Source organism: Anabrus simplex, chromosome 4, assembly GCF_040414725.1.
Source record: "Anabrus simplex isolate iqAnaSimp1 chromosome 4, ASM4041472v1, whole genome shotgun sequence".
In the NCBI taxonomy this organism is placed as follows: domain Eukaryota; kingdom Metazoa; phylum Arthropoda; class Insecta; order Orthoptera; family Tettigoniidae; genus Anabrus; species Anabrus simplex.
Genome location: NC_090268.1, coordinates 436,114,303 through 436,126,550, shown reverse-complemented (window position 1 = coordinate 436,126,550; position 12,248 = coordinate 436,114,303). Strand labels below are relative to the sequence as shown.

The 12,248-nt window shown below is 40.1% G+C and overlaps 1 protein-coding gene across 1 annotated transcript in view; it reads left to right on the top strand.

The window, feature by feature from the left end:
- Window positions 1–12,248, top strand: part of LOC136872320 (integrin alpha-PS5) — a 122,851-nt gene that overhangs the window by 26,591 nt on the left and 84,012 nt on the right. The window contains exons 4-5 of the mRNA XM_067146135.2: window positions 1,061–1,234; window positions 10,141–10,277. Coding sequence (XP_067002236.2) covers window positions 1,061–1,234; window positions 10,141–10,277 — 311 coding nt within the window. The remainder of the gene's footprint in view (window positions 1–1,060; window positions 1,235–10,140; window positions 10,278–12,248) is intronic.

The window sequence follows — 12,248 nt, the reverse complement described above, 5'->3', positions numbered from 1 at the left end:
TATATTAACGACTTCTTCTTCTTCTTCTTCTTCTTCTTCTTCTTCTTCTTCTTCTTCTTCGTCTTCTTCTTCTTCTTCTCTGTATTTGTATTTGAAGCCATTTCTTTTCAGTTTTGACTCAGTTAATTTATAACTGTTAGATTCACAGACTGAAGAACCTAACAGTTATAAATATTGACTTTTACCGAGCTCGATAGCTGCAGTCGCTTAAGTGCGGCCAGTATCCAGTATTCGGGAGATAGGTGGTTCGAACCCCACTGTCGGCAGCCCTGAAAATGGTTTTCCGTGGTTTCCCATTTTCACACCAGGCAAATGCTGGGGCTGTACCTTAATTAAGGCCACGGCCGCTTCCTTCCCAGTCCTAGCCCTTTCCTTTCCCATCGTCGCCATAAGACCTATCTGTGTCGGTGCGACGTAAAGCCAATAGCAAAAAAAAAAAAAAAAAAAAAAAAAAAAAAAAAAAAAAAAAAAATAAAAAAAAAAATTGACTTATGTTGTGTTTGGATCTATGTGCTGTATTAACAAAACAGAGAAAATGAAAAATCTCAATTACAAGAACTACACAAATGAGAAAAAGCTGGGCTGAGTGGTTCAGATGGTTGAGGCACTGGCCTTCTGACCCCAACTTGGCAGGTTCAATCCTGGCTCATTCCGGTGGTATTCGAAGGTGGTCAAATACATCAGCCTCATGTCAGTAGACTTACTGTCATGTAAAAGAACTCTTGCAGGACTAAATTCCGGCACCTTGTCATCTCCGAAAAACCGTAAAATTAGTTAGTGGGACGTAAAGCAAATAACCTTGTTGTTGTTGTTGTTATTATTATTATTATTATTATTATTATTATTATTATTATTATTATTATTATTATTATTATTATTATTATTATTATTATTATTATTATTATTATTATTATTATTATTATTATTATTGAGATACAGTACTTAAAAATACTGTGTTTGTAATAATCATAAATTTATGATTTTCATGACAATTAGCAATTAGCAATGACATTATGCTGTGTAATAACATTTCAAAATTAAATTAAACTCCCTTTTACAGATCTTGCTATTGGAGCTTATCCATCCAATAATGTTGTGCTGGTAAAAACATACCCTATTGTTACAATGGAGCCTGAATTCATTCCCAGTGTCAGCAAGATTGGCTTCAATGATACAGAGTTCAATGCATCTGCATGTGTGACATATTCTGGAAGGCATGCTCCCAGTAAAATAGGTAAGCTTTCAACTTTAATAACTCTTGTTACTTCATATCGGTCAGTTGGATACATGATGTACCGGTACCATATTTAACCGTGCAATTTTCCCACTTGCATAACTTTTCTGCCATGATTATGTAAAAGTTTTCTGTCATGGGTATGTTTTCTGTTTTTTTTTTTTTTTTAATGTACATTTGTGAAAATATTAACCCTTGACTGGTGTTGTGAAGACTTTGGTATGTATATAGTGTTGTAGGATCGAAAATGATACCATGGAATGGATGACCAAAAAACCTTTTATTTAAGTTTCAAAAATAAATACACGTCAATTATGTTTCCTTATACATTTTTATTACCTACAATGAGAAATTAACATCTTTACTGATTATAGATTGTGAGTTAATGCACAATTGTTTTATCATCGCTGATTTTAAAAGAAAATCGCATGCCCATGAATTAATCTTAAATGAAAACAAATTTTAAATGTTCCTTGCTCCAAAGCAAATTCAAAGGTACATTTAAATATTATAGTAGACAAAACTCATAAAACTTTTGAATTTCACAGTCATGTATGTCATTTTCACACCGCTTAAAACCCACTACGTCTTCTTCTCCACAATCCTTACACACCATGGAATGGCAAGTTTGGCAGGTTGGACGGTCCCATTTCACACAGTACTGATTTGTCTTTTTTTCAGCAGAGCGAGGACACAGTGCACATCACTTCCTTTTTGAGTTTTGATTGGATGATTGCACCTCTGGAACAGTTTTCTTATTAAAATTTCTTGACACTACCATTCGCAGTTCTTTCGGAAGTCGGTCATTGACAAGTCTTTCATTGAGGTAGGGATTAGTTAATTGTCCATCCAATGTTTTCAGAAACTGAAAGCTAAAGACAGGAATGTAGCTTTTGAGTGATGTCTGTACAATGAAAGAATTTATTCCAATAATATTGAGGATGGTGAAGAAAATTGCGAGAGGCCATCTGCACTTCCTGATCCTAGGATCACACACTGACATTCCAGGGCAAGATATGGAAGCCACAGCAAGGCTTATACGAAGAAAAAGTATCAAACACGCACTTCGAATGAAATATGAACACTTACAAAATTTTAAGTCATGACAAACTTTGTAAGACAAACGTAAATGGCACCGCACAATATTTAAATCAAGTTCCCGAGAAAACCTGTATTTACTAAAAGGTACAACTCAAGATAGCAGTTGACTTTGAGTTAAGTGACAGCTACAGTGAACGGTGATAGCCAGAATGGAATGTGGAGGTAGCGCCACGTTTGTACAAAGTCACTGGTATCTTTAAAAGACCTCACAATGCCAGTCGAGGGTTAAGGCATCTTTTAACCTAACATTTGTCCATTGAATATTGTAAGAAGTATGTACACAGTGGTGTGCAATATTTCATGGCTAGACGCTATTGAAGTTATTGCATACTATTAAAATACAAAACTTTCTACAGAGTTACAGTGGAGATCAATCATTGGATCATGGCCCCTAATCTTCTGGTAAAGGATGCAGTTATTTTGGTGACTACATGTACGTTAAGTAATGTAGTGTTCAAGTGACGTTATGAGAAATGCACTAGATGGATCGGATAGTGGAATCTCCAGTACTGGAAGGAAGATAAATAATCTTCAATCAAACAGTCGCTACTGATCTGCATTAGGGCAGTTGCCCAGGTGGCAGATTCCCTACCTGTTGTTTTCCTAGCCTTTTCTTAAAATATTGGAAAGAAATTGGAAATTCATCTTTTTGCTGATGATATTACTCTATGTTGATAAATTTGATCATAATTGTATTGACTTATATAATCTCATTAAAAAAACGGTTTAAAATAGAATGCTGGAAATATCTGTATTGCCAATATACTTTGTGTTAACCAATCTTAATTATTCACTAAAAATCATTGTACATATTTCAAGAAAAACTAACATTCTCTTCCTCAGTGATAATCTAAACTTACTTCATCTGTCCAGCATCCTATTTTAAATAGTTTGTTATGAGATACTATTCTATTCACCATCAGTGAGGAAGAGCTTGCTATCCTGATGAAACATGTTAAGGAAGAAAGTCAGACTCTTGGTTTGGAGATACACCCGAACGAGACAAATTTGATGGTAGTTGACGGGGGCAAGCACCTTCAGTTCACTGCTCTCTTGATGGATCTTGAAGTTATACATGAACATATTTATCTAGGCTCAGTTTTGAGTGACAAGGGTGGCTGTGAATAGGAAATTAAAAGAATAGCTCTTGGATGCTGAGCAATGAAAAAGTTGAAAATAGTCTTGCATGACAGAGAATATCTAGAAATATCAAACTTCACTTGGTACAGACTCTCATATTTTTTCCACTTCTTGTATGGTTGTGAAACCTGGACTAGAGAACATCAGTGTATTGATGCCTTTGAAACATGGTGCTGGCAAAGATTGCTAAGAATACCATGGACGCAGAGAAGAACAAATGTGTCAATCAGGAATGAGCTAGGCATGGGTAGACCTTTTTCTTCACTATGCTACCAGAAGTTATTGCAGTTTTTCGGCCACATCACAAGACAAGGTGAAGAAGAGGAAGTAATAAAGAACTGAGGAATGGTTTCTGGCTGTACTGGAGTGGAATGGAAGAAGGAAGGGATAGTGGAGTAGGAGTAAGAAAGGGACTGAAAGTGGAAGTTAAAGGAATAAGTGACTGAATTATGAAAGAGCTTGGAAGTACTTCAGGTGTATGCTCCTCAGGTAGGCTGTGCTTAGCAAGAGAAGGAAGATTGTGAAGATCAATTATTGCAGAAAGAGCTAAATGGCCAACACAGTATAGTCATGGGAGATTTAAACACCCAGGTATGTATGGAGAGGAGGGGGCTTTGAGAATGTGCTGGGACCGGACAGTTGGGGAAAGAGGAATGATGAAGGAAAGAAAATACTGGAGTTTTCAAGAGGAATGGGTTAATGGTAGGAAACTCATGGTTTACGAAGAAGGAGAGGCACACGATAACATGGTATAGCAGGGATTGATCACTGAAATCAGTTGTGGACTATATAGTCTTCGACTCTGAGATGAAGAGGAAGGTAATACCATCAGTGGCCTTAGAAAGTGACCACCAGCTGTTGGTAATGAATCTCTGAATACTGAAAGAAAGAAAAAAATACAGAAGCCCAGGAAAGGAAAATAAAAGTATGGAAATTGAAAGAGAAGGAAACCAAGGAAGAGTACCAAGAACTACTAAGAAAGAAATTACCAACAAATGAACCAAGGACATGAGAGGAGGAATGGGAAAGATTCAAAATTGCTTTGGTAAAAGCTGCAGAAACAACATGTGGAAGGACCTGCAGAAGGAAGAAATGGAAGAAAACACCATAATAGAATTACAGAGTGAATGAAGCAGTATGGAAGATAAACAAGACCTTTTGGATGTGGTTCCAACAAAGAATGCTGGAGACAAGAGAAGACTATACGAACAAATGGATAGAAGCTAAAAAGGTAGTAACAGAGGAGAGGATGAAGTGGATGGAGAAGTGGACTCAGATGATGGAGGAAGATGGCAAAGGCAAACAGAAAGTATTGTATGGAATGGTGAGAAATAAAAAGAAGAGTAGGCAGAGTGATGTGGACAGAATAGAGGATAAAAATGGTAAGCCAGTGGAGAAAAAGGAGGAAATTAAACTAATCTGGAAGGAATACTTTGAGGACCTCCTGAATGTGGTTGGATTAGATAAAGAAGATCATTTTGAGGAAAATGATGACAGGTGTGAGGAAAAAATGGAGGAGTTAACCTGGGTAGAAGTGGAGGAAGCTGTGAAGAGATAATAAGAGCTGCAGGGGAAGTGGGTATACAGTGGCTATACAGGATGATGCGGGTAGTGTGGAATGAGATAAAAGTACTCTAAAATTGGAATAAGGGTGTAATAGTACCCATCTTTAAGAAAAGAGACAGAAGAAAATGTCAGTACTACCGTGGTACTGTATAATCCTGATTTGTCACTGTGCCAAGATGTACGAAAAAGTACTGGAAAAGTGAATAAGAAAGTCAGCGGAAAAAGAATTCAGGGAACAGTATGGCTTTAGACAAGAAAGGTCAACTATTGACTTCATATTCATAGCGAGGCAGCTACAAGAATGGCACTATGAGTATAGGGAAGATTTGGTGATGGCCTTCACGATCATAGAGAAGGGATATGACAGTGTCTGTAGAAATAAGATCTGGGAAGCTATTAGAGTAAAACCAGTAAACAAATGGATAGTGACAGGGGTGAAAAATATGTATGATGGAAGCAAATGCTGTGTAAAAGTCGGAACCAAAAGAACTGGATGGTTTAGGTTAACAAATGGTGTAAAGCAAGGAAGTACCCTCTCACTTCTGCTATTTATAGTGGTGATGGATGATATGATTCAGAAGGTAGCCCAGATCATTGGGGAGAGAAGAATGAAAGCAGTGTTGCTTGTAGATGTTCTACTAATCTAGGGAAACAGTGAGAGTGAAGTGCAGGAACAGCTAAATACACTGACTGACAGAGCAAATGCAACACCAAGGAGGAGTGGTTCGAAAGGGATGAAAGTTGGGGGAAAAACAGAGTCGGCACGGAAGAATAATTGATGTTTATTTCAAACCGATATGCAGGTTACACAATGCGCACGGCATCGACTCAGTAGGATGTAGGACCATCGCGAGCGGCGATGCACGCAGAAACACGTCGAGGTACAGAGTCAATAAGAGTGCAGATGGTGTCCTGAGGGATGGTTCTCCATTCTCTGTCAACCATTTGCCACAGTTGGTCATCCGTACGAGGCTGGGGCAGAGTTTGCAAACGGCGTCCAATGAGATCCCACACGTGTTCGATTGGTGAGAGATCCGGAGAGTACGCTGGCCACGGAAGCATCTGTACACCTCGTAGAGCCTGTTGGGAGATGCGAGCAGTGTGTGGGCGGGCATTATCCTGCTGAAATAGAGCATTGGGCAGCCCCTGAAGGTACGGGAGTGCCACCGGCAGCACATGCTGCACGTAGCGGTGGGCATTTAACGTGCCTTGAATGCGCACTAGAGGTGACGTGGAATCATACGCAATAGCGCCCCAAACCATGATGCCGCATTGTCTAGCGGTAGGGCGCTCCACAGTTACTGCCGGATTTGACCTTTCTCCACGCCGACGCCACACTCGTCTGCGGTGACTATTACTGACAGAACAGAAGCGTGACTCATCGGAGAACACGACGTTCCGCCATTCCCTCATCCAAGTCGCTCTAGCCCGGCACCATGCCAGGCGTGCACGTCTATGCTGTGGAGTCAATGGTAGTCTTCTGAGCGGACGCCGGGAGTGCAGGCCTCCTTCAACCAATCGACGGGAAATTGTTCTGGTCGATATTGGAACAGCCAGGGTGTCTTGCACATGCTGAAGAATGGCGGTTGACGTGGCATGCGGGGCTGCCACCGTTTGGCGGCGGATGCGCCGATCCTCGCGTGCTGACGTCACTCGGGCTGCGCCTGGACCCCTCGCAAGTGCCACATGTCCCTGCACCAACCATCTTCGCCACAGGCGCTGCACCGTGGACACATCCCTATGGGTATCGGCTGCGATTTGGCGAAGCGACCAACCTGCCCTTCTCAGCCCGATCACCATACCCCTCGTAAAGTCGTCTGTCTGCTGGAAATGCCTCCATTGACAGCGGCCTGGCATTCTTAGCTATACACGTGTCCTGTGGTACACGACAACACGTTCTACAATGACTGTCGGCTGAGAAATCACAGTACGAAGTGGGCCATTCGCCAACGCCGTGTCCCATTTATCGTTCGCTACGTGCGCAGCACAGCGGCGCATTTCACATCATGAGCATACCTCAGTGACGTCAGTCTACCCTGTAATTGGCATAAAGTTCTGACCACTCCTTCTTGGTGTTGCATTTGCTCTGTCAGTCAGTGTATATGGGAGGAAGTTGTGTCATCTTATGGAATGAAGTTCTCAGCACAAGAGAGTGAAGTGCTGGTAATGACATGAAACAAGAACCGAGCGTATAACGGCATGACATTAGGAGGGGAGCAATTGAAAAGAGCTGAAAGCTTTAAATACCTAGGTAGTTTAATTGAGGAAAATGGAGGAAACAGGATAGAAATCAATGAAAGAGAAGGGTGTTTAAATGGATTCTTTAAGAGTGTGGGAGGATTGACATGGAACAGGGATGTACCACAGAGATGTAAAGGAATTATCTATAAGACATGTTTTGTGCCAATTTTGAAGTATGGATCAGAAACATTATTGATGAAGGAGAGGGATAAAAGTAGAATACAAGCAGGGGAAATGAAGTTTCAGACTGTCATGTAGGTTTAACAAGAATCGACAGAATAAGAAATGGAAGAGTTCGGGAAATGGTAAATGAGGTACCCCTACATGAAAAGATATAAAAATCAAGGCTTTAGTAGTATGGACATGTTCGGAGAATGGGGGAAGCAAAGATACCAAGAAAGATGTTAGAAATGGAGTTGAAGGGAAGGAGACCTAGAAGAAGACCGAGGGACAGATGGCTGGAAAGTATAAAGAATAACATCGAGTCAAAAGGATGGAAATGGATGACAGTGAGTGAAGAGTAGTGCATGGACAGAAAACAATGGAGAGGCTTATGTTCCAAGCAAATCCAGCCTGTGGTTGGAAACTGCTCCAGATGATGATGATGATGATGATGATGATGATAAGATGACAAGGAGGAACTTAGTGAAGGCTATAGTTCAGGGAACAGTCAATGCTAAAAGGCAAGAAGAAGAGCACCAAGCAGATGGCTTCATCAGGTGAAGGAAGAGCATACAAGGGGCAGAACTTCAAGAACAATGGAAGCAGCAAGTTAGTTTCCGAACAAATTGACGCAACAAGCATGAGGACATGATGCTCAGTCATGAGCACAGCGTTTTTTGTGTGTGTGCGTGTGTGTGTGTGTGCGTGCGTGCGTGCGTGCGTGCGTGTGTGTGTGTGTGTGTGTGTCATGAGCACAGCGGTTCAAATCCCGGTCACTCCATGTGGTAAAACCAGGAAAGGACAAGGAGTAATTCCCAGTTTTACGGGAATGAAAGATAAAGGATCAGCAGTCAACAACATTTATTATAATCTTTTAGAAAAAAAACAACAATAAATTATTTGAATAATTTGATCAATGATTAAATTTGAAATTCAAGTAACGTACACCTAGCCTTGAGCCGAACTGACCACCGGCTGTGCATATAATGGTGAATATAAATTGAAACTGACAAAATTCAGAATATCTGAAAATTACATTAATATGGAAGGCTGGCACAAGCCAAACCAGTATTGAAATTTAACAGAGTAATAAATGAATATTCAAAAACATCAAATGAGAAGCTAAATAGAAAAAAAGGGATTGCTTTAACAATAGATTGAAAAGGACACAAACTTTAATAACGAACTTGAGGCAGACTTGCAGCATTAAATTCTCCACCGGGGAGATAAAATTGAAAATAATGAAAACATTAAGCTGGCAGATTAATAGTCCAACACTGCAGTGTAAAAGACAAATCCTTTTAGGCAAACCAGTTCAGTAGAAAGTGTCATCTTCCAGATCAGACATGCTGATAAACGTAGATTTAAAGTGTTCATAAAAGAAAAGCAGAATGCTAACTCCAGGCTAGCATTAATGAAATTTAGTAAAATAGAATTGCTGAACAGGCCAGCTGGTGCAGAGTAGAGAGTACTTGGCTTGACATACTTTCGTTCATACAAGAGGGCAAGCCCATGTCAACGGCCCCAAGCAGGGCGAAATGAATGCATGTCGTGCAAAATGCCGCTTCTAAACACGCGGCGAGGCTAACAGCCTGGATGCGTAGTCCGCATGGACGTTGCTGAGAATTGGCAATTCTAGTGAGCTGCCCATAGCAAAGTGAGGAGCCGAGTCCTCGCGCCGAGTCCTCAAGTCGAGTCCTGGAGCGGAGTCCTGGTGTGGAGTCCTGGTGAACATGTTGAGTGGCAGTCCTTAAGAAGCACTGCAGAAGATTCCAGATTCAACAAAAAGTAGTGCTGCTAGACTAACAGTAGTAATTACTAAGAGGTACGTGAGAAACCTTATCAAAGAATACAAAATAATGAAAAAAGAGAAGTCCAGAAAGAATATTCATAATTTCCACACAATTAATAATATAATAAAGGCAAGGGAAAAAACAGAAATAACCAATGAAAAAATAGAAAGACGCGGAAGAATACATTCTCGGTACCAGCTGGAGACAAGTTACCGGTGACGCAAGCAGTCATGTGTAGGTAATGTGACCAATCAACAGGCGACGAAAAATGACGTAAGTTAGCGAAGCGAGAGGAAGAAAATAAGCAAACAGTGTTCGTATGACCTGTGACATGATTGCACGCCAAGGGGAACTTGTTATAAATCAACGAAAAATAACTAAACCTAACATAATTAAAGGTAAGCACAACATCAAACTTAACTTCAAACAAGTAGAAAAGTACCGAAAATAGTGAGAATTGCCAATAAATCGTACGTTCATGGGCGCATGAACCACCATGTGAGACTTGTGCTGGACAAAGCAGAGGCGGGACAGGTTTTTCTCTGGGTACTCCGGTTTTCCCTGTCATATTTCATTCCAGCAACACTCTCCAATATCATTTCATTTCATCTGTTATTCATTAATCATTGCCCCCGAGAGAAATGCAGCAGGCTTCAGCAGCCGGCACAATTCCTATCCTCGTCGCTAAATAGGGGTTTCATTCATTCCATTCCTGACCCGTTCAAATGACTGGAAACAGGATGTGGATTTTCATTCATTTTCATTACAGAGTTCTTGAAGAGTCTTGCACCTTTCCTAACCTACAGTCAGTATATTTACTGTAGACACCATGTTTGAGAGCCATGTATGAAAATGATGTTGCACAAATATTTCCATGTAGACTGTGTGGCTTTCTTGTTATAGATGTTGCCATCACTGTGAGGGCTGACCCGTTGTACAAGAGAGCTCACTTTCTTAGTGGAGGGAAGGAATTTTCCTATAATGTAACACTGGAATATGGTGGAGATCGAGACTGCCGGAACTTCACTTTTGTTATTGGAGTAAGTATGGTATTTGTCTACTGAATGTTTTACTTGTAAAAATGAATAAATTGGATTTCTATAATAATAAAGGTGACAATAATAATAATAATAATAATAATAATAATAATAATAATAATAATAATAATAATAATAATAAGCATATTAATTTGATATCATCTGGCTGCTTGCTCATCAATTTTGGCATTCTGCTTTACTTTAGGTCTACTAGAGGGCCGAGTAAACCAAATCTCTCTTGGGTGTCTGTCGCTGAGTTTTAATTAATTTTGTCAGATGAACACCAAATGTGTCATCAGATATCTTTTACATGCTGACATCTTACGACATCGAGTGAAAAATGGACTTTATTCTGCTCTTCAAAAATCCGACTTTAGTCCTAATATTAAAAGGAGTGCTCTGACAGCTACTGCATGAGAGAGGAGCTACTATAGTGCGATTGCTGAGAAGTCAAATGTCTGACAACTCCAAGCAGGCTCATCTCCATGCTGACCATAGTGGGTACACCCATGTTTCCATGACAATCATACCCCCACTCCCTTCTGTCCAGCCAGGCAGGCAGCAAATGGACCCTCCCTGCGCTAGCTGTCACAACATTTCTTTTAATATTATGACTATACCCCTGCTGGGTTTGAACTTTCTATCTTGGGATCCAGAAGCTGACACTCTACCTCTGATCCATAGAGAGAGCTAACTTGTTTATTTATGGTTTACTATTTGAATTTATTCACTCTAAACTCGTACTTATCCCAAGTACCAACTACCAGGGGATTAAGTTCAGACATGACTACTGTGGTAATAATTATTACTATTACAGCAACCCTTGATAAGATGCTGTCCAAGGGACCGCATGAATAGTGTGTATTACACACATTCACTCCCATGGCTGTCTTAAGGTGTAGAAAACCTGCCTATGTGGTGGACTGTATCTGAGTGAACGCATTTAAGTGCACGGGATGTAAATATAGTTTTGAATTTAGTGCCAAATTCGTAATAAGTCATAATTCATGTTGAAAACCATAGATGGCATATAAATGAACATTCCCTCATTCTGACTACCAAAACAGAGGGTACATTCCAAAGCTTTCTTTCTTTTTTTCTTTTTTTTTTCCTTTGAGTAAACACAGACCTACGCCAGTTGTGATGTTCTTAGCATAGCATAGCAAAAAGTTATTTTAATTCCTACTCTGCAAGGGGTAGGTGGGCCATCAGCTGAACTAGCGGCTCTTCGGACTTGGGAAATGGAGGGGAATAGAGTGATCTGAAATACAGGGGAGCCCATTTGTTGAGCAAAATAAATACATACATATATATACAGAGGAGTGGGTTACATATAATGCAAGAGTGGTGCCTCTTCTATGGCACTTGTATTCATTGTTAAGTGGTTAAAGTTCAAATTAAGTCTTTGTACCGCTCCTTTGTCATAAGAAAATAACTCAAGTAAACACACACAATATATCACAAAATAAAAGAATGGATTTTGTGCCTCTTCTTTGGCATAACGAAATAACTCAAGTAAACATACAAAATATGTGATGTTCTTGTGAGGGTGTGTAGTGAAGTGAGCTCTTGTGTTGCAATAAGCTGATGAGTTATGAAGGCAGTATTCGAAGTGAGCAAACTGAATGATGATTCTGGTGATGAACTCATCCCTGATTTCAGTGACAGCGATAGCAATTATGATGATAATGATGATGATGATGATGATGATGATGATGATGATGAGACGGAAAAATCCTAAAAGCCTATATCAAGTCTACTTGTCAACATTATCAATTGTCTGTTTACTCACTTACTGATATATAAGGATTCATGGTATGCAGTCTATTGACAAAGTCAAGTAAATTAACAAATATTGAGTCTGGCCCCGCGGTGTAGGGGGCAACGCGTCCACCTGTCACCCAGCGGCCCGGGTTCGATTCCCGTCCGGGTCAAGGGTTTTTAATTGTAATTATTAATATCCCTGGTCTGGGG